The following is a 22,622-nucleotide window of genomic DNA, read 5'->3' as shown; positions in this document are numbered from 1 at the left end:
CTGATTCTGATAAATTATCATATTGGATTATCGCCCTGGGTTCCTGCTCATGGGGCGACTGTGGCGTAGTGGAGAGCAAGGTAGTTCTCCAATCAGAGGGTCGGTGGTTCGATACCCGGCTTCGGCAGTCGATGTGTCCTTGGGCAAGACACTTAACCCCAAGTTGCTCCCGAAGGTGGACTGGATGTTGCATGAATGTTAGTTAGAGTCTGATGGAAGCCTGGTAGCCTGTCATCAGTGTGTGAATGGGTGAATGATATGTAATATACTACTGATTGTAAGTCGCTTTGGATAAAAGCGTCTGCTAAATGACTGTAATGTAATGTAGGTGTAGGATAATGAGCAGGTGTAGGATAATGAGCAGGTGGATATTCAAACAAACACTCAGAATAAAGCATGTTAACCTACAAGTTCCGTTATGCAAAGCAGAAGACAATACAATCATTGATAATGAAACTAGAAGACATCTTTATAATATACAAAGAAACAATGCTTGGACGACAGTGGGCTGATAACGAAGGGAATAAAATATCATCACTCGTCTGAGAATAGGCCATACAAGTCTCAACCATACATTATATGAAAGAGGAAAGCAACCAAACTGGAAAATGCCCACACTGTAGACAACCATAAACACATAAATATGTGCTAACTCCTTGTGGAAAATACAATTTCAAGAGGAATGACCTTCTTCAGTCAACAGGGAGGGAATACACCACAGAATTTCATTGTCAGTCTCTTGGTGAAAAAAAACACATCCAATTTACACTGTGATATTATTATAATTTTTTTAAGAGATGGATTTATCTAAAATAATATTTTTCCCCATTAATTTGTTTATTATGTATTTACAGTCCCACATAATCTGTTGTTTCACACTCCAGTCCAGTTGGTGGCGGTAATGCGCCTCTAGGCTGGGCTGCCAACCGCCAATAAACACCACAGAAGAAGATGGAAAAAGTAGCAGAAGAAGAAGAAGTAGTACCAGAAGAGCTAGCGTTAAATATGAATGACGCCAACTCAAACTCACAAAGTGTTCAAACACGAGCCTCTTTCCTTGTTTTAAAAAATAAAAGACGGTATTTATTGTATTTATGGTGCAATAACACCTGACAATCAGTGTGAAACGTGTGTTTGTTGTTTTCTGCTGCACTTCTCCAAATGGCCACAAGATGGCGACGTTGCAAAAGCCAGGAGACAGTGACAGCGCCAGAGGAGGTGGGGTTTCCTCTCCTCCTCATCTTCCTCCTCTTCCTAGGGATGTGTCGGCGTACGGTGCACCTGTTTTATGTATCATCTGGGTCATCATCCGCTGAGATGCTCTGCTTTGACCATCAATAACCAAACGACAAGACAAGGTGTAAACGAGTGTTTCCCGAGAGGCCTCGGTTCAGTGAGACCAGACGTGAGGTAGACTATGTGTTGATTTGTCTTCCTCTTCTTTCGGGAGCAGCAGTGAGACAGCATCTTTGCCGGGTGACACATCATATCTGCAAGGTACGAGGGTGACAATAAACAGCACATCAAACAGCTATCTGCGATCAAATGATCCCATTTCTGTTAAATACTCTGTAATATTTAAGGTAAGGCCTTAAATTTCATTTAAATGCAGTCTAATCTGTGATTGGCTATCTGCAGGTGCATATTCCCTGATGTTTGTTGAGTACACATTTGATTGTGTGATTTGTGTTTTCTGTTATGGTTATAATGTACCTTTTATTTATTTTCCCATTAAATAGCTACAGATAGGCACCTTTCATTGATAAATCATAGCATTCTCACTTTCAACATCCTGTCCACCCTAAGGCTGTTTTTGCTAAAATAATAGATCTATTAGGAAGTGGCTGTCTAAATATAGCCCACACTCACTGGACTAGTTCTAGTATATAATAGGAGAAAAGGTACCATTGTCACACTGATGTGGAAATCCCACTTGGCCCAGTATGGCGTGGTATTGACAACTGTTTTGCCAATATCAAGGTTATGGATCTACTGTACATGGATGTATAACTGGCACACCCAGTGGGGTTACATTTACATTACATTACATTACAGTCATTTAGCAGACGCTTTTATCCAAAGCGACTTACAATCAGTAGTATGTTACATATCATTCACCCATTCACACACTGATGACAGGCTACCATCAAGGTGCCACCATCAGACTCTAACTAACATTCATCATCCAGTCCACACCGATGGCCTTCAGGAGCAACTTGGGGTTAAGTGTCTTGCCCAAGGACACATCGACTGCCGAAGCCGGGTATCGAACCACCATAGCTTAGGCTCATTTGATAAACCTATGCTCCTTTATACTGTATCATGATATAATGAAACCTGAGCATGTTGCCACACGTAGCTCATTATTGTTCGTTCCTTTTCAATTGAAGGGACACCATGTCGGACAAAAGTGACTTAAAAGCGGAGCTGGAGCGCAAGAAGCAGCGCCTCGCCCAAATCAGACAGGAAAAAAAGATAAAGGAGGAGGAGAGGAAGAAGAAAGAGGTAAGGAAAAAAGTGAGTAAAGTCAAACAACTGGCACTCATTCTGTATGGCACTCTGGTGTGTATTGTTTGTGTGTTCCATTGCCTTTGGCAGGCCGTGGCACATAAAAGGCTGAGGTTGTGTGTGTCCATACGTGCATTCAATCATCTATGTGTGTGCAGAAGGTTGGTGTTGGAATTTTTGGATCAAAATGTGCATGTACCTGCATGTGTTAGCTTGTCCTTTAAGTTATGGTGAGTGAGTTTGTATTTTTCTATGCATCCTGAGCAGTCAGAGAGCCAGCAGAAGAGAGAGGCCACCCCAGAGGATTCAGATTTGGACCGTAAGCGCAGGGAGACTGAGGCCCTGCTCCAGAGTATTGGCATCTCACCGGAGCCTCCACTAGGTACGTAACTCTTACACCCCACACAATTAATTTATCCTTTCACTTTTCTCTTTTGATTGTACTGCAAAAGGTTTAGTTAATTGTCACAATAACGACAGTAAAAGTGACGTAGATTCTTCTAAAACTACACCAAACTTCATGAATTACAGCCCAAAATCTCTGATGAACCCTTTATTGGGGAGACTATAATCACCAGGCAGATTTATTTTATTGGTATAATAATAGAAACACCTGTAACACATACTTTTTTATTAGGTTTCATCAGATAACACTATCTTTTTTATATTTTTCTTCAAAATTGATTCCATTATTTTCTATGTGCATTAGGGTTGGACTGTGATGAATATGATTACTTTGATGTTTTATAACAACTACCTTTGATCATAATTGTCTCTTCCACTGTGTACCTTGAGTGTATCATATGTTGTAAAAAAAAAAAAAAGACTGTCTAGACATGAATGCTTAGTCTCCTCTGAAATATGAATTTAGAAAAGTATGCTTTTGGTAGCACTGTTCTCTAGTGGTCTAAAGTTGTAACAGCACCCTCAACCCCCTCAGTCACTGCTATGCCTGTTATTAGCAAAAGTTATTTATAATGCATCTTCAAAAGAATATAAATATAAATATGTCATACAAATCAACAATGTATTTGATGCCCTGCCCTTCCTCTCCTTTCTTTTGAACATTATTTTTATTTGCCCATCACTGGTTTAACTTTGTCGCAATTCATCCCATTTCTTTTTGAGCAGTCCATTCTTTGCAGCCTTTAATGTTAGATTCATGTTTTTTGCATTATTTAGTCCCGACCCCTGTGTCACCCTCCAAATCATTGAGCACACCCAGTGAGACAGGAAGCCAGGATTCAGCTGATGGAGGAGCAGCAGCAGGCAGGTAGGACAAAAATAAATAAATCACACACTTCATACCTAAGTTCAATGTCAGAGGTCTCTCTTGACTATATAAGTCTTATTAAATAAATGTTAAAGATGTGAAAGACATATCACACTTCAGGTTGCCTAAAAATGATGATAATGTGAAGTTGCTTTGGGCTGTGGATATTTTTGGCATGTTGTCACTTTTGACACATATTCCATTTCTTTTCTTGTCAATGGCACAACAGGTTTAGGTGAGGATGGGTGTCACCAGTGATGAGGTTGTGGTGCCCTGTTAGGATTTGAATGTGGTATCTGTCGCTTGTCACGCCATCCGGTGTTTTGATGACCACTGAGCAGGTTGTTGCTTCTCATAACTCGTCTTGAGAAGTCAAATTTGATGTCGAGGTCAGTCTTAGCTGTAGTCAGTTGTTACTTTGAACATACTGAGAGATGCAAATTTACAGATATTATCTCTGCAAGTAAGTACCACATTATTGAACCGCCAGAAAGAAGCCTAGGTGAGCCATTAAATGGATTATATATTTTAAATATGGAGCCTAAAGTGCGTGAACCATACATTTGCTGTAAAGTAGCTGATTTGATGTAAGCCCTTCCCTTTTTTGTCACTGTCCTGTACGGTGCATTCACAGAGCTTAATAGCTCATGTGTCATACATGCTCCTGCATTTATTCATATGCTTATACACCCACAACACACCAGACCAGTGGAGCGACTATTAACCTTTAAGTTCTGCACATGGCTGCTCTGGTGAAGAAGAGAGTGGTCATCAAGCGCTTTCCATTTGTTATTTTTATGGCAGCTGATTGTAGAGGTCAGTGTGTGTGTGAGTGATGCCCTCAGGGGTCGTTAGTGATGTGTTGTTCTGGTTTGGCCAGGGGTGGAATTGGGGATTTAAAAAGGTGTTGGAGCTCAATACTGCTAAATTATCTTATATAAGGCTTTTTGTTTATTCTTAGCTTTTACAAATTGGATTTTACAAAACGGTGAGTTAGTGCCCCCGCCTGGAATGATATATTTCCCCCCCCCAAATCCACCCTGGATGATGGCATGCCATTTTGAGCTTCTCCATTTGTGGCTGTGTATGTGTCTGTCCCTTCTTAGGTCAGGTTTCTCTAAAAACAAGTCCCAAGCACAGAACTCAAGGTAAGCATTTTCATGTCAAACCCAGAAACCCCCCCTCCCCTTCCTTTCTTTAGCTGAGCTTACCCTCATGTGAACACAGAGAGGCACCCGCAGTGTTGCAAGTGGTCCTAACGATGTGTTCCCATCATGTTGTTTTAGATGAAAACAGCACAGTGCCACTCTATTCCTTAGTTCCTCTGGTGACTTCCTGTCTGCAGCCCGACTGTCTCCCTTAATATCAGCTCGAAAGATTTCTGTTTGCTTGAGTTGAGCCACAGAAGTCGTTTCAGCCTTCACAGAGTTGACAATCTGCTGCTTAAAGTGTCATTGCTGTTACTGCAAAACAGCCGGTCTGTCAGGGTAAAGAAATGCCTGTGCCACTCTCACCTGGAGCTGTGTGGCACTAGCCCAGGGTCTGATGGGCATGTTCACTGGCCCTAAAGGGTATCATCAAAAAGTCTGCTCATGTTGGAAGCATTATCCTTTCACAGTTGGTGGATTTCATCCAAGTTACCATTAAACTATATAGGTTGCAGTTGCTGCTTGATTTCCCTGTAAGCTTGTGATTACTACCTTCCTAAACTAAAGGAATGTATTACTGCGGTTAAACTTTGCAAATTTCCCCAACGCTTGGTAAACTCATTGATGATACATGACATACAAGTGTGTTGTCATGTATATCGAGCAGGCTTAGTCTTTCTAAATGCATTTTAATTTGATTATCACATGCTGAAACTTGTCATGTGAATATGGACAGTTCTTATATGATGTATGTTGTGCTGTAGGTGTGAGATGGACATCATGTTGCTGGATGTATTGTTCATGGCTTTCATGCATCATTTGGCACAAGTTTGTAAATATGAAACAATCAAAACACAGAATGTCAACCAAATATGCATTAATGTCATAGTTGCTCAAATTGGATGCCATAGAGGATTACAAAATCAAAACAAAGAATTCCGCAGAGCTTTCCTGCATTTAAATGTCAGCCAGTCAAATTGTTTTCCCACTAAAAACAATGGAATCATTTTGACCGTCAACGTTTTCTGTCCATAAATGTTTCGGTGTTTCCAACTTATAGATTCCTGGCAGAACACCAAGAAATCTATTCCAAGAGATGAGCAGAGATTTTTAAATAAATACAATGCATTAATGTATAATGCAATATAATGTCTCCCTAATGTAAAGCCCTCCCTCGCGATGTCCACTTATCTAAACATGTTTCCATTAACAGTGCCATCTTTGCATGAAATTCCATGGGAATCCCCGCGTTTGGCTGTTCCCTAGATAAGTGGTCTCTGGCTGAGTGTGTGTGTATGTGCACACGTGTGGTGATGTGTGTTTGTGCAACTGACACTGTACCAATGTTTGTGTGTTTGTTATAAAGTGTCCTTGTAAACGTGCATGTCCTCTCTTGCTCCCCCTGTTGGTGACACCAGGACGCTGCAGTGGGACACAGACCCCTCTGTGCTGCAGCTACAGGCTGAATCTGAGCTCGGGTACATCTTCCTTCTCTCCTCTAGTTTGCTGTCTGACAAAAGTGGATACTGCAACACACCTTATTTTTCACTGCATGGCACTTAATCACCAAAAGACAAATGTAATATCCCATTTAAATGGTAAACAACTCTAATGACGCAATCTTCTGAATATTGAGAATATTCTGCATGTTATTCATTGCTTTAAAAGTTGAAACAAATATAAATTGTACATGGGACAAATCAACTTTATGTACAATATAATTGTGCTAACGTGAACATCTTGTCTCTGTTGCCCAGGCGCAAGATGCAGAGGCTGGGAGCCTGTAAGATCACACAGGTGGACTTCCTTCCCAAAGAGGTGGTCGCTTACTGCAAGGAGACACAGACGCCGCTCACCGCCCACCTGTCTGAAGGTGAGTGTTCGTGTGTGTGTGGCCATGAGTGACTTCTCTTGACACTCCACTTTATAGTCTAAGATTCATGCTGTTTTAGGGGTCCATGGGGCACCAAAGTTCACAAGAGGCAACAGAAGGTCTCAGGTTGCAATGATTGTCGTCGCTGTGCGGTTGAATTCGATACTCCTTCTGTTAGCCAGTTCACAGCCTGTAAACCTGGAGTAATTTAGAGGCTGACAGATGAGAGTCACCCAAGACGATTCCTGCGTGCTTTGCTGTGTGTGTGTGTTGTAGGCACACAAAGATGTTCATTTGTGTATGCGTGTTTTTACATATTTGTTAGCATTATGGGCAGTTTAGTATTCTTGAATAGGATGAGCTGTCATTCATTCAGTCATGATTTTGGTCTGGGCAAAAAATGGTTCACAAGGAAAATGTGTGTATTTGTCTATGTCTGTGTATGAGAGAGTTTGCATGTGAGGTTATGCGTGCATACATGGAAATGTATATGTGCATATGTGTGTCTCTGCAAGTGGGCGTGAGCAGCAGTTACTAAACACATCCATATGGTGAAAATTGAGGTTAGTCCGGCACTGGATTTGGCATAACGTTGGTGGTTGTAAATCCAAGGCATATAGATTTGAGTAGTTTTCTATTGGAGGAGAAGGACGATGGAGATTTAAACGGATGGCAGCTGCAGTGAAATTGAACTTCAAGCCTTTTATTTTTATTTCAAATGCAGATATTCAATTCATCTTCACGTGTGGGAACGCACAAACAAATACTCCACCTACACACTCTTCCATCCAAACTGACTAAATGTGTAGACATGTATACAACACACACACACACACACACACACACACACACACACACACACACACACACACACACACACACACACACACACACACACACACACACACACACACACACACACACACACACACACACACACACACACAAGCACACACTCCCTATCATCTTCTCTATCTCACCCCTTTTTAGTTGTCAAGACAGCTGGCAGCCATGTGACTGTGAAGGGGTTGTACTTCCTGCTTCCTGTCATTATAATAGATGGTCTGGTGTGGATTCCACTGCCCTCCTCCACCAGCAAACCAGCACGCACTTACACACACATACACACACACATCTGTCCTGATCAGCATCCATGGCACGCCTCAACTCCCCCCATTTCCTTGACAGACCTAGGAATAGATTCATTTATTCAACAAGTGCACAGGCACTGACTCACATATACACGCACACACACACACACACACACACACACACACACACACACACACACACACACACACACACACACACACACACACACACACACACGAACACACACATACACACAACAAATGGAACCAACCTTTAACTTTTTTTGAAGTCAGCTCGTACAAGAACTCCTGTTGTCAAAGGCAGTTCAACCACAGTTAATGGAGCGCCAAAAACACACACACACACACACACACACACACACACACACACACACACACACACACACACACACACACACACACACACACACACAATACAACTTTTGTAAACTGTACAAGACAGTTTGGTACAGAGATAAACATCCAAACAAATAGGCAGTAGTTAGTCTGCATAAAGTATACAAACACATTTCAGCTTCTAACTGCATTTTCTGGAGGTACCTCTCTGTGTGTGTGTTTGTGTGTGTGTGTGTGTGTGAGAACATCTGGAAGCCAGAGCAGAGCTGTGGTGGTCTACAGGGAGGTGACCTTGGCCTGAGGAGACCCTTTTTTGCAAACTACCACAAAGCTTGTGTGTCTGGAGAAAGGGGAAAGGAGGCTGATGGTAGCACCTGCCTGCACTTCTGGCTGTATGTTTGTTCAGGCCGGTTCCTTTTGTTGATTACTGAACCCGAACATGCACACATCTCATTTTCAGGTTGCAGCTACAGGTTGTGTGCATAATTGTGTTTAAGGCCTCGACTTGACATTTTCTGTCTCTGTTTCTGTTCTGCCAGCTAACTTAAGAAGGTTTCTATATTTCTATTAAATCTTGGCGTTTTTGTTGTTAAATACTTAAGGCCCAATGAGTAGGATTTGTCAAACCTTTTCTTAGCTTCCCCTTGGTTGTCTGCTTATGATGCGGCACCTTGTCGCTACGTTTTTATAGAGGTTGACACCCAGAAAGGTGTTGAACAAAGCTAAATAAGAAAATATAGGCAGAGGGCAAAATCTTTGCAAATATAGACACTGCCAAACACTTTAGTGGGTCATAAGCGATGATTGAGAGTAATTATTTTTCTAGGGGGTCTATACATTGATTTTGAGGAAAATCCTCATTCTACCTATGAGTAATTTATAACTATAGGTACTTAAAACTATTCAATGCTAATAAATAACTATTCATATTTATTAAAATGCTACTGAATCCAACTTAATGTGAGGTTGGACAACTGACCCTTTAGAATTAAATATAACAAACATTATCTTGGAGCTTCAAAAACAGGCATTTGATCAGTCTGTGTGTGTGTGTGTGTGTGTGTGTGTGTGTGTGTGTGTGTGTGTGTGTGTGTGTGTGTGTGTGTGTGTGTGTGTGTGTGTGTGTGTGTGTTTAACATTTCACACAGTTTACACTTTCTAACCAAGTTATAATGTAAATGTTCATCTTTGTAGGTCATCAGTGTGTATATAGCTTTGAGCAGAGAGAGCCAGTGAGCTCACCTTGGAGCTCCTCACATGCATACGTTTAGTTAAAGGCCCTACTCTGATGGCTGTATGAGGATTGACTTGACGTGGGGAAGGTAATACTGTGTGGTTTTAATTTGGGGTTTGGTATGCCAAAAAATGCAAGTAACAAAAAACCACCTTAATCCCCTGATCCCTAATCACCCTTCTTCTTGTAAAGTCTGGCTACTTACAAAGAATGCCTTCCTCATTTCTCTCAGAAACACTGTCTCTGTTTTTTCTCCCTTCATACCTTTCTTCTCTGCCCTCGGGGTCTGAGCTGGAGCTGTTTTGTAAAGCAACTAATGCTACCTCTGTGTTATGTTAAAACATATATTATATATATATATATAGAGAGAGAAGAGAGATTTAGTGCTGGTGAAAGCCAGCTGGCTGCTCTGCAGGAATGAAGGGAAGAGTTGTCTTAATGATGGTGGTGTGTCTGTATAAATCTCTTCCTGAAGCTGTTTGTGAACCTCTGTGGATCAGTTAAACAGTATTAGTATGTTGTATTTTAGGATTCATTTTAACAGTGATTCAACATGTCTTAAGGTTAGCAAACTGGTCCCTTTTGGACTGTAGTGGACCTTAATCACTGACCTGCAAAACTAAAAAGAGAAATTCCGCAAAAATGATCGGTATTTATAAAAAAAATGTATCTTATCTTTATATAATGAAGAAGTTTTAAAGGACACATATTGCATTCATTGTTTTTGCTATCAAATGTTAAATGGGCCTGAATATACTAGATGGTCCTTAATGTAGAAGGGGGCTTCACATTAAAACTGTAATATTTACATCAAGTGTGTGAGTGTGAAAAGAAGGAGAAGTGTTGTCTCATCGTAATCACTTTAAAATCATTGACAGACGACTCAGGGATTCTCTCATGGCTTCTCCTCCTCATGAACGACCGACCTCCCCAAATCTTATATCTGCCCTTATGCCCAAGTCGGCTGGTTAAGTGTGTGTGTCACACGTCAGTAAGCTTTATAGGAGTTTGTGTGTTGGACCCTGAATACATCTTTATCAAATTGTACAGATTTGATATGACTCTGTGAGTGTTCATCTTCTACACAAGAGTTTGTGTTTTTAAAGCTCCCATGGAGTTTGTGTGTGTGACTCTCATTTAAACCAGTTAATGATATGGCTTTTCATTTCCGTGACCAATTGCCTTCCTATAATCGTGATGTGTAGCTGTCTATGTGTGTTCCTTTTCCCACTGGCTGCTCACTGATGAGTCTGTCCTGAGCGTCCATTGTGAGGGGCAATCAGATTATCCCCAGTCACGGTTGGCTCCAGCTATTTACTGCAATCCTAATAGGTATGAATGGACATGCTTGTCGTGAGGGATGGACGCTTTGTTTAACGACATAGCAGGGAAATAAAGTAAGGTCTAATGTGGTGTGTGATAGTAACATAACCCACTAAGGTCAGACAAAGTGTGTGTTGGTTAGCTGCTGTTTTATGCCTGTGTCTTGTGCCAAACCATGTTGACATGTTCTTGAGAAAGAGAAGTGGTTGTATTTCAAATATGTGCTATGGGACTATGTGCTTTTCACCCAAAACAGAATATAATATATAGATTGTGAAAGTCTTAAAGGGCTTAGAACCTTATGATAGAAGTATAATTGGCATTTCCATGCTCACTTATAAGTTGTTGCAGCAATTTTTGGCTCGATACCATTTGTTACACAGATTTGGTGCAAAATTTCATTGTTTTTGACCACTCAAAAATGATCAAAATGCATTCCAAAATATCACATTAAGGCACCAAGGCCTTGAGGAACCACATAGAAAAATCCATGCTGTGAATTTGGTTTTCAAAACTTGAAAAATGTGGAGATTTCTACAGGGAATGCATTCCCATGATTATATGGGGATGAAGCTGTTCAGAAAGCCCCTTATAGTCAGTTTACCTGGAGGGCCTTACATCCTCTGCCTGCCCTGTAGGTCTCTATTTTGTGGTTGCAAGTAGCACAAGTTGGGTTTTTTTCATGAGGCTGTGCTCATCCTTGAGGTCACAACAGGTCATTTTATTCAGTGAGGTCAAGTTTTAAAATGTGGGCACAGTAGGGGAAATGTCTGACAAGGGGACGGAAATCATCACACATGATTTAAGCTCATTGGATCCACAGCTCAACCGTTCAGTCATACCCAAGCTTTGCAATTCCATCTCTGTTTAGAGAGCTCAGTATGCATAAACATTCGAATACACAATTTTCAGTGGAAAAAAAATGGAAAATGACACATTTATACTGCAGGGAAACTGCATGTTTAGCACCCAGAACTGCATGGGATTATCATAGAGCGATCATGTCTGTAAAGGGGAGACTCGTGGGTACCAAGAGAAACCATTTTTATTCACATATCTTGAGGTGACAGGTCAAGGGTCCTGTCACATTTGAAAATGGCCATGCAAGTTTTTCCCGTGCCTATATTTAGCCTAACTCTGGACCGTTATTTAGCCCCCTTCCCGTCATGCTAGCATGACATGAAAACCGAGCCCGGTACAAAGATAAAGATAGTAATGTCAGCTGGGATTGCAGCCCTCAGTGGGTTAAAAGGGTATTGGCTTATAGAATTTAAGTTGGAATAGACCCAAGTTGCTTGAGCATTACTTTACACTGCAGTGACAGTCTTAAATATATTAAATGATAACGTTTCCCTGTGCAAAATGTAAATTGGGCTACATTTTGTTCTTGGGTGACATGTAATTATCACTGTTGAACACAGACACTGTTGAAGTATTTCAGGAGTTTCATTGAGACCGTGAACCCTTTCTCATGACTATTATTTAACCACAGCACTTGAAATGTTCCACTTCCATTTTACTCAGATCTGACAATATTTTGAGGAGGCCAAGTTTTAAACTCTACACGTGGGAGGAGGTGGTGAGATTTCACATAGTTTCAGCAAAATGTGGGCAACGTTACTGCCTCTCTCTTTGTTTCTCCCTGCATCCCACCTCTAGACGGGCCAATCCCTCTTGGCCATGAACGGACTGAATGTCAGACTCTGAGAAAAAAACACTCTTTTACTTTAAACTGATCCCAGTCTGAAGATAACTATCAAGTGTGTGTGTGTGTGTGTGTGTGTGTGTGTGTGTGTGTGTGTGTGTGTGTGTGTGTGTGTGTGTGTGTGTGTGTGTGTGTGTGTGTGTGTGTGTGTGTGTGTGTGTGTGTGTGTGTGTGTGTGTGCGCGCGTTTACTTGAGATGTTGGCAAGAGCAGTAAAGGTCAAGGGGATTGCAGGCATTTTGTGCATGTGCTTGTGCACGTATACATGTGTGCAGGTTGGCATTGAAGTGTGGCCTGACCCAGTTTGTACTAAATTGGTTTCGCTCAGTGGAGCCTTCAAAGATCCGTAATAGGCCTCAGTGGAAAGGTGGCCAAAGAAATGGAGAGAAAATGAAGGGAAGGGAGTGAGAGGGAAAGTAAAAAAGTGAAGAGAAATCTTTGGTCATTGGAGAATAAACGGTGGAGTTTAAGGAGGAACAAGAGAGAAACAAGTCGTAGAGAAGCAGTGGAGGCTACTGAGAGATGTTGCAGCAGTTATGATATTACAGCAGTAATTGTTTGTAGTGAACCACAAGTAGGCCTTCAGAAATACAACTCTGTGTGTGTTTGGTTATGATTTGATGTTGCAACTATGGAAACCCCTTCTTATGGTTAAAAGTTCATGGGGTCAAGAGTGTGTGTTGTTAGAGTCTGTGCATCTGTATGCAAAATGATGTGAGAATGACTCTCTCTCTCTCTCTCTCTCTCTCTCTTTCTCCCCCCTCTAGTATTTTCTGGCCCATTAGTTTTCAGGGTCTGTTCAGCTTGAGTATATAGTTGGTCAGTAATTCACTCCTTAAGTATATTTACTGCAATAAGTGGCTTTCTTTTGACATGTGGTGAACTGGTAATGGCCTCTAATTGCAAGAGAAAACCCATTTCCAAGCACTAATCTGAAAAGACACACACACTTTTTTGTTAGTGTACTCACACGCATACAGATTCATAAATATAAACACACGTGCAGACCAACAAATATGGGAATAAACAAGCATGCACACACCACCAGGAAGTTGAACAGGAGCACATGTGCACACCGGCAAAGCGTCCACACATACACACACACACACACACACACACACACACACACACACACACACACACACACACACACACACACACACACACGCACAAGCTCACACACACACACACACGCACGCACAAGCTCAAACGTCACCTAAACTCTACATAATCCCATAATGGAGCAGTTAAGAAACCAAACGACAAATTTGTGAAATGATCCTGTCCATTGGCAGCACATCGGTCCAATTAGAGTGTTTACTTTTGTGTGTTTTTTCACAAACTTCTAAATCTATGAAATATGGTTCATCAGGTCATGAACTGGTAGGTATTTATCAACAGATGAACACAACATGTCCTTCAGGATTTATTCCAAAGGGGATGGGTTTTAAATTGGCACTAAAAATATTGGAATCCATCTGAAACTGATTACTACATGATGATTTAATAGTTTATTTCACCAGGTTATGATGTAAAGTGTTTTCATTACACTTATAAGTTTGTCTGATGTGATGCATAACAGGAAAATCTGTAGATTATTTAAACATGATTTTGCATTTATCTATGAATCAACATTGGGAAGGTATTAATTTTACTGTATAGAGACCTGGTTGATCATTGGTTCTTCTAACGCTGCAGACATTCCCCTTTATTAGTGAAATTCAAGATTCACCTGCGAGCAATTCATCAATTCAGGACGCATTTAGTAAAAAAAGTCTAATAGAAATCTATATAAAACACGCTTGACAGATTATGAAAACTGGTTCAGCCATTTTGCATGTAATGACTTATGAAATGTAGATGTTTTAGAATTATTCAACGGAGAACCAGTATAATACATTTTGGTTAACATGACAAGCAATTGATAATGTAGAAATCTGCAGGCAATTGTATATCAGCATTTGCAATAATGTGCCAAAGCATTTACATTTTGTTTAAGAGAATGCAAAATTGCTTTTATGATGTGCACTAGGTGATGTTGAGCTTTAACAAGTAGTTTTGATCTCAGAAATGTACCAAAGCGACTGAGAAAAAATATAAAATTGTGATTTTTATTTCAACCATTTTGCTAGTCCTACTTAGCACCTTAGATATATATTTTTGGGGGAAATTTTGCAACAAATCCTTAGGTTTTATCAGGTTCCAGTCACTAAATCTGTACCCATGTTAACAATCATAGAATAAAAATCAGTTGTAAACTGTAATAAAAACACTAAAGCAAGAAAGCCAAATGTTACAGCCTACGTTATTATTATTGTATATAAGCGCATTAACCTTTAGAGCTGCGTATGCTTTTTGTCAGTCAACAAAATATTTCTTGAGCACCAGCTCGAGAGTGACAACTTGCAGAGCTAAACAAATATAGTAACCAAGTAAAATGTAAGTTTGTGTGAACAGCCTGATGACACAATTTTTTTTTTATTGGCCGTAGGCATCTTCTAAAATCCAGTGAAGAAACGATGCATTCAAATAAAAACAGTGAAAGCAATGAAACCGACATGACTGAGGGGTTTGTGGGTAGTCTTCAAGGTCCTGGAAGGAGGAATGTGGTTGTAGAGTGTGTGCTTTGCATGGTTAGGTACTTATATGTATGTGCATATATATATATAGATATATATATATATATATCTATATATATACGTGTGTGTACGCTGGCACATATGGAAGTGCTTGTCTCATACATTGTTGTTGTTCCAGTCAGGCGGCTACAACAGACGGGAACAGACCAGAGTGTGTGTGTGTGTGTGTGTGTGTGTGTGTGTGTGTGTGTGTGTGTGTGTGTGTGTGTGTGTGTGTGTGTGTGTGTGTGTGTGTGTGTGTGTGTGTGTGTGTGTGTGTGTGTGTGTGAGAGAGTTTTCAAGGCAAAATTCAAGGCATATAGGGAATAACCACAGCGAGTGTAACCACTGGTCTTGCACAAAATGCACTAAGTTTGTTTTACTTTGAATTATTTTCTACTGTAAGTACATTTTAGAAATGCCTTTTTATGTTTGGTGACTTCTGGAGTTATTGCTTTGAGGTAGCAGCTTGTCGGGATACTATTATACCCACGTGTGTCTGTGCTGTGCGTACATGTTCACACACAAACTCATATACTTCAGATCAGACTCTTTATTATCATGATCTCCCCTCGTCATTCCTGCAGACCCACATAATCGGCCAACGTGTCTCACTTTCCCTCCTCATGAAACAGCTCTGGGTTCGTCTTTCATCGTCATCGCCCTCAAAAGGGCGCAGCCTTCACTCTTGTTTCACTCACGAAATTGATGCAGGGTCCCAAGTGGTTTCTGTCAAAATGGCCAAGACAGTCAAAACCCAGAAAAACTTTTGATATTAGAGAGAAATAATGTCTTTCACAGTGCGTAAGGTATTCCAAGTGAGTCACAGATGATTGCAATTTTCCCCCATGACCACCGTATAATAAGGTACATGAATCCCTTCTTCATCTCCCTCCCTCTGGCTTTCTCTCTCTCTTTGGCAAAATGGCCATCATCCAAAATAATATTTGCCATCTGATGAGAGCTTTAGATGAGTAGGAATACAGTTTCATGTGTCCCCCTTTTTTTTCTCTTTTCAACTGTTTTCTTTCTTTCTCCTTTTGCGCTTGCATTTGGTTGAACTTGACTTTTTGACATGTGTGCCCCACCCTTCCCCCTCCTCGTTGCATTTTCTTTTAACGTGTGTAAAACAACGTTTGCCTGGGTGGTCTCACTTGTACTCCGAGATCCCTTCGACTCTCCAGGGATTTTCATTTGAGAGGGTAGCGGTTCACTGCCACAGCTAGCCTGAAGCTCATGGCCCTGCTTCACTTTAGTTGTTTCAGTTTGATGTTAGTTAACCCTTTGTTTGGCACTGTGTTATACTCTCAGTTTTTATAATGAACAGACTAAACCTTTCAACTCAGGCGGTCAATAGAAAATATGATTTAAGTCAAATAAAAATAAATCTAGGTTCAAACTACATACGATTGTTTTTTAATTGTTCTTCAGTCAACCCTGATAGTCAAATTTAACGGGCTTTTCACTCTTTATTTTTTGAATCAAACTTTAAATGTCCAGATTATGATCACAGTTTATAGCTTGGCAGTTGATTGAAGTCAATTGTGATTCATGTGCTGGTTTTGTATTTGGCTGCAGTCTGACATGCTATTCTGCAACTCTACAGCAGGGAGCACTCTTGGCACATAAACTTGAGGCCTCCCTCAAAGTCTGACCAACCAAAAGTGACAGAGATATTTATTAGAAATGAGTATCAATTTGAATTCAATTATGCTAATATGAATGAACAGTTTTACGATTAATCTCAAACATGTTTTAGCTTTTAAAGTTTTAATTTAATTAAGAAAACTCCATTTAATTGCTTTCTCTGACTCAGAATACGGGTTTGTATTTTTATTTGACAGTGTTGCTGACTCGCTGTACTTTTGTCTATTTTAGTACAAACCAGAGAGATTCAACCTCAAGCATCAACCTTTAGCAGGCCTATAAAAGCTGTTAGTCCCATCCGTCTGTCCGTCCCTCATTAAAACAAAATGAAACACCATCGCCATCCAAGTGGCCAATACAGACCTCCAATCACCATCCGAGCCACACACACACACACTGACAAACACACATACACACAGCGTTATTTCTGAGTGACACAAATCCCAGCTCAGATGACGCGATGAAAGTGAGTCGATGCCACAGCGGTGATTTTATGTACGTTTTTTTTTCTCTGTTGGTCTCTCTCTCTCTTTTGACAGTTTGGAAAGTTTGAAGTCATGGGTTTTAATCAGGGTCTTGCGGCCGGGCTCAGAGCATGGCGTGGCGTGGCATGATGGCTCGTTTTTAAAGATGTGGGTCTGGGTCGTGGCCAAACCTGGGTGGCACTGCTAGAACGAGAGGGGGTGAAACAGAGAAAGGGGGGGGGGGGGAACTGAAAGAGAGAAGGATATGGGGGAGAGAATCTACTTTGACTGCACCCTCAGCACACAGCAGGGTTGGCCTCAGACTCCCAGAGACCTCAATGGGCTGCATTAACGAATGCTGATTATGTGAGGGCATGCATGTGTGCATACGGGGTAGACTCGGGTGTACATAGACATGAACACACACACAATACACACACAATACACAATGTTTGATCACTCAAGGAAGTGTGGTGAAGAGTTGAATTAATCTAAATCATCCTGCGGTTTTAGTCTCACCAGTTTTACATCAGGTCTTGCTGCTAATGTGTGTGTGTGTGTGTATGCGGCGAATACTTTTACCCCCACTGTGGTAATCATGACTTGATGAACCATGATGAATTTTAAGCATTATTTTCTATTAAAAACAAATGGAAAGGTAAAAAAAAAAACGGAATAAAATTAACAAATTGAAGTGAAACGGTTTAGTGGATATTTTATGCATTTTTACCTCTCCTGTCTTCTATCTAAAAAAGACACTTGGCCACTCTATGGGGAAAAGTATTTAACAAACAATAACTCATTTTTCACTGGCTTTGTAGGAGGTTTAAGTGGTGTTGTGTCTTGGGAATAAAATTTACTCACAAGAAGTTGCAACACTTTTCTCTACAATCTGTCCTGTGTGTCCTGACCATCTACAGATCAGTTCTTGGCCTCTCACCTCTCAGCAAATGATCTGTTCGACTTTACTGCAAGGCTGGCTCCAAACCCATCAATTTGCTGCCCAACCTGACTAACGGAGGTCCCTAAAAATGTTGGCAGTGTTTCGCTGTGTTCAGAAAGAGTATTTTGTGCGAGTCTAGCTGAGTATTAACAAAACCTAGTGATCTGTCTTAGGTTGTCCAGACAGCTCACTAAGACACTTGCGAGTGGGTACTTACAAAGGAATAGCTGTGGAAAGCATGAGTAATTAAGTAAAGCAGTGCAGCAGTCTATACTCAAAATGGGCCATGAGCTTGTTCTAGAAAGCTGAAAAAGCTAAAGACTAGGAGTGCAATCCAGGCACTCTTAGGATAAGTAACAAAGCGGAAGGACATATTTAAAAGCCTTTATTCTAGTTGCTAAATCATTAAAAAGCCAGCAATGTTTCGACCACTCTAGTTCTTCTTCAGAGCATTTAACAAACAGACAAAAAGGATGTGGCCTCACTCACATAGTAGCAGGAACCAATTCCAGGCAATCACATGACCCACATAATAACATGAAAGGTGAAATAAATTGAAAATTCAGAAAACAGGAAAAACCATGAGATGAGATTACACAGAAAACGTTTTTTGACATACATCATTAATGGACGATAGCTACCCATAGGGGTTTTATAATAGGCTGTAAGGAAAATAGGGAAGACTATACAGAGAAAAGAAAACTCAATTACAGGAGGTGTCTTTCAGTATGGCCTACGTAGGAAATGTCCTGCACGTACGGACAAGACAGGCGGTATGACAAAAGTAGCGTTGCAGTAAATGAAATCACTTAATTTATAAGTTCTGTCGGTGTTAACACCAGCAAGATAGCAAAAAGACACAACTTGATATGCTAAATGGTTTGAGAACCCATATTGTTTGAAAAGAGCCAAAGAAATGTATTCCCAGTGTTACAGTTTGTTTCATGAATTTAGTGTAGAGAGAGTGAGTCTCCAGGTTTGTACAGAATTATTTGATAGATATGTTTGTGTCATAAATAATTTCCCGTTTGGTAAGACAAACTCCCCGTAGGCCTGTCATATCACATTTGATTTATCTTAGATTTGCATCATTGCATTTGTGACCGATATCATTATATCAGTCCTATAAAGTCATCGTGGTTGAATAAATCATTTTTTGGTACTTTGATAACGAAGATTATGTTACTGGAGGTGGGACGGATTTAAGTGAGAAAATTCCCCGGATGCCTCAGGTCATTTGTAATGTACGCAGAGGTGAAGTGGATGTAGTGTGTGTGTGTTGTGTCTGTCTCTAACAATAAGAGGTCTCAGTGAAGTTGATGCATAGCTTCAGTGTGTGTGTGTGTGTGTGTGTGTGTGTGTGTGTGTGTGTGTGTGTGTGTGTGTGTGTGTGTGTGTGTGTGTGTGTGTGTGTGTGTGTGTGTGTGTGTGTGTCCAGGGCCACATTAGAGCAGCCTTTCAAGTCATGTCAGCCTCCTCCTACTCCTCTGCATAGTGCTTGTTGTGGTCTGCTCAACAGCCAACCTCCCGGAACCCCTGCGAACTCTGTGTGTGTGTGTGTGTGTGTGTGTGTGTGTGTGTGTGTGTGTGTGTGTGTGTGTATGTGTCTGTCCATCCATACGAATGCGTATATATAATGTTGTAGGGTTATTCCCAGTGCGTGGGATCTCCCAAAATCCTGCTGGATTTCTCTCTTGTGTCCCACTTCCTGTTGCTACCGCCTCTTCTCTATCATATCAGTATCTCTCTTTCTTTGTGATTAATGCTATAGATATCTATTGAAATTATAAGTTCTGTCCACTTTGATTGTGCGTGACTCAGTTCAGCAGTCACCTCGATACTGGTATGATAAATCTGCAGCTCTGCCCCCATAATGTAGTCAATGACAAACTCGGGGCCTGGTCTCATCCTCCCCTTCTACACACACACACACACACACACACACACACACACACACACACACACACACACACACACACACACACACACACACACACACACACACACACACCCGCAGCTCTTTGATAACTATGCCAATCGCTCCAAGCGTGCGCTAACTCATTTCAGCACACTAGCACTTACTGTGGATTGGGTTCAGAATAAAAGGTTAGCGAACGCTTTGATCCTTACCAAACAGAGCACATGCTAACACATTATTGCCGCGACACACCAGGCCATTGTGCTTTATGTAGTAGCCGAAGGGGAGCAGAGGACAGTGTGTACATCTTTTATGTGCTGTCAGTATCTTTTAAAACTTCTCACCACATGCTCGATAGTAGCTGCCTACTGTGAAATAATGCAAAATGTTTAAGCTAATGAAACTCTCAGCGGTGTATCAGCCTTCATTAAGACTATGTTTTCCTTATTCCACAAACCGATCAGCACATTACTCTTACTTGAACTGTTTCACTCTTCTTTTGGTAATACTGACGTTATACTGGCGTCATGCAGAGAAAACATGACAATAAAGTGTTAATTAGTCTCAATACAGTAGATATTGCATTTTAATTAGCAGTTAAATCCTTCCTGTCAGTCTAAAAGGGTTAAGAGTGATCTAGCTTTGTAAGAACTCTGTGCAGAATAGCAAGTATAATTTCAAAATATCATAAGCATTTTTTTATATTTTGATACAGGACCAGCAAATGTTACTGCAGTATGATATTTCCGATGCAATGCAAAAAAGAAGTAAGAACAGAGTAGTCAAACTAAATTACTGCAGTTTTTACAATAGTATTGCATTTCACTATTCACCTAACCGACAGCAGTTTATGACATAGTACTTATGAAGATGCTGCGAGAGTATATAAAAGGCTATTTTGTAACTTCTATCCTTTCTTGTATATAATATTTCTGTGCTTCCAAACAATTTCACAAATTCAGACATTCGTGTACATGCCCCTGTATGTGTGTGTGTGTGTGTGTGAGCTTATGCATTTACAAACACTTTTACACATTTGTGCGTGTGTCTGTGTGTATGTGTGTGTACTTGTTTCTATCTCCACACTGTGAATCTGTGTGTCTACATACCTGCTGGGTTGTGCTGAATTGACTGGGCACGGTCAGCATGAGTAAGCAGCCAGGGGAAGATTGAGGCTGCCAGATGCGGCGGTCCCGGGCTACCGAGGATATCATTACCCCGGGTGTGTAGCCGGCCAAAACGGGAGCCCCCAAGCGGAGTTTCATCAAGGTGGACCCCCGTCTGCGGCGAGGGGGAGGATACCAGTTAACCTGTTGTCCTGCAGCGAGGAGCGGTATTAAGCGGCAGGTGGAAAGAGAAAGCAACCCGTGACTAGAAAGAGGCAGAAACAAGGAAGTGTGCAGATACTTACAGGGTAGCAGGCGAACACACTCAAACTGTGGAAGATTGTCTTTTTTGATTTATCCTCCCTGCTTCTTTTGCAACTCAACAGGAAACCCTGTCGTGCCTCTGTGTGTGTTTGCGTGTAGTTTTTAAATAAAGTTTTATATTATCATTTTCAACCCATGAGTCCTACTTTCCAGTATCATTTACCACAAAATAGCTTTTGCTTTACTTGCATACATAGAAATGTATCTCTGTAAATTTCCATTAGAGGGAAATAGAGGGGATATTTTTGGTGCGGGACTCTGACAGAACAACTTGATGCATGGCTGCTGGCAACGACATCAGCAGTATCTTCATATGGGAATTGGACCGTCTCCCCTCGGTGAGGTAACCCATAGGCCATGAATCACGCTGCCTTGCTCCAGCGTCCTGTGGTCCCCGGGGGTTGACAGTTTGACCGCTCCTCAATGTGGTCTCTCTCCTCTACTCATGCTCCTCCCATCCCCATCACCACACATTCCAACCACCGGACCGGTCACGTAAGGTCAACAAAAGAGAATAGAAGTTTGTAATGTATCTTCCCAATGCTGGTTAGTAGGACCCAGATCGCTGTTTCACATCCTGAAGCCTTTGCTGAGTAATGACAGCAGTTTGTGGAGGGAAAGAGTGATGAGACTGATAGATGACAAAAAAAGAAACAGCATTCGAGAGAAATAAAGCTTCACAAACTGAAGCAAAAGAGAGACAAAAGGGCCTGATAGAAGGGTTTTCCTGTGCGTCTCTGTTTGCTCGTCTGTTTTGGCAGCTCAGACATGGAGCTAGTCTGGCAGTCTGCCTGTCTGGTCCTCTCTGGCCTCCCCTCCATACTGGTGGGTCACTGGTGTTTGGATCTCTACAGCTGACTGTTAACCACCGACTTGGACTGAGCCTCACCGCCGTGTGTTTGATTTAGCATAGTCATTTATTATATACACACAGTATGAAAAAGGAAAGTCATAAATCAAAAGCTTTAACTTTGGAGTAAAAGAATAAAAGGAAAAAAAAGACAGAGAGAGAGAGAGAGAAGTATGTACTTGGGGCCCTTAAATACATTTTTAAATAATGCCAAAAATCGGTGCAATAGTAAGAATAAAAT

At 41.1% G+C, this 22,622-nt stretch overlaps 1 protein-coding gene across 1 annotated transcript in view; it reads left to right on the top strand.

Moving 5' to 3' along the window:
• Positions 1-1,352: 1,352 nt before the first annotated feature.
• Positions 1,353-22,622, top strand: part of LOC129097148 (cytoplasmic dynein 1 intermediate chain 1) — a 54,169-nt gene continuing 32,899 nt past the window's right edge. Inside the window, exons 1-6 of the mRNA XM_054605892.1 lie at positions 1,353-1,497; positions 2,391-2,505; positions 2,776-2,890; positions 3,691-3,781; positions 6,348-6,407; positions 6,687-6,802. Coding sequence (XP_054461867.1) covers positions 2,398-2,505; positions 2,776-2,890; positions 3,691-3,781; positions 6,348-6,407; positions 6,687-6,802 — 490 coding nt within the window. The 5' untranslated portion in view covers positions 1,353-1,497; positions 2,391-2,397. The remainder of the gene's footprint in view (positions 1,498-2,390; positions 2,506-2,775; positions 2,891-3,690; positions 3,782-6,347; positions 6,408-6,686; positions 6,803-22,622) is intronic.

This window comes from Anoplopoma fimbria, chromosome 10, assembly GCF_027596085.1.
Source record: "Anoplopoma fimbria isolate UVic2021 breed Golden Eagle Sablefish chromosome 10, Afim_UVic_2022, whole genome shotgun sequence".
Lineage (NCBI taxonomy): Eukaryota > Metazoa > Chordata > Actinopteri > Perciformes > Anoplopomatidae > Anoplopoma > Anoplopoma fimbria.
The sequence above is the reverse complement of the archived record's forward strand: the minus strand, read 5'-3'. Positions and strand labels throughout refer to the sequence as shown.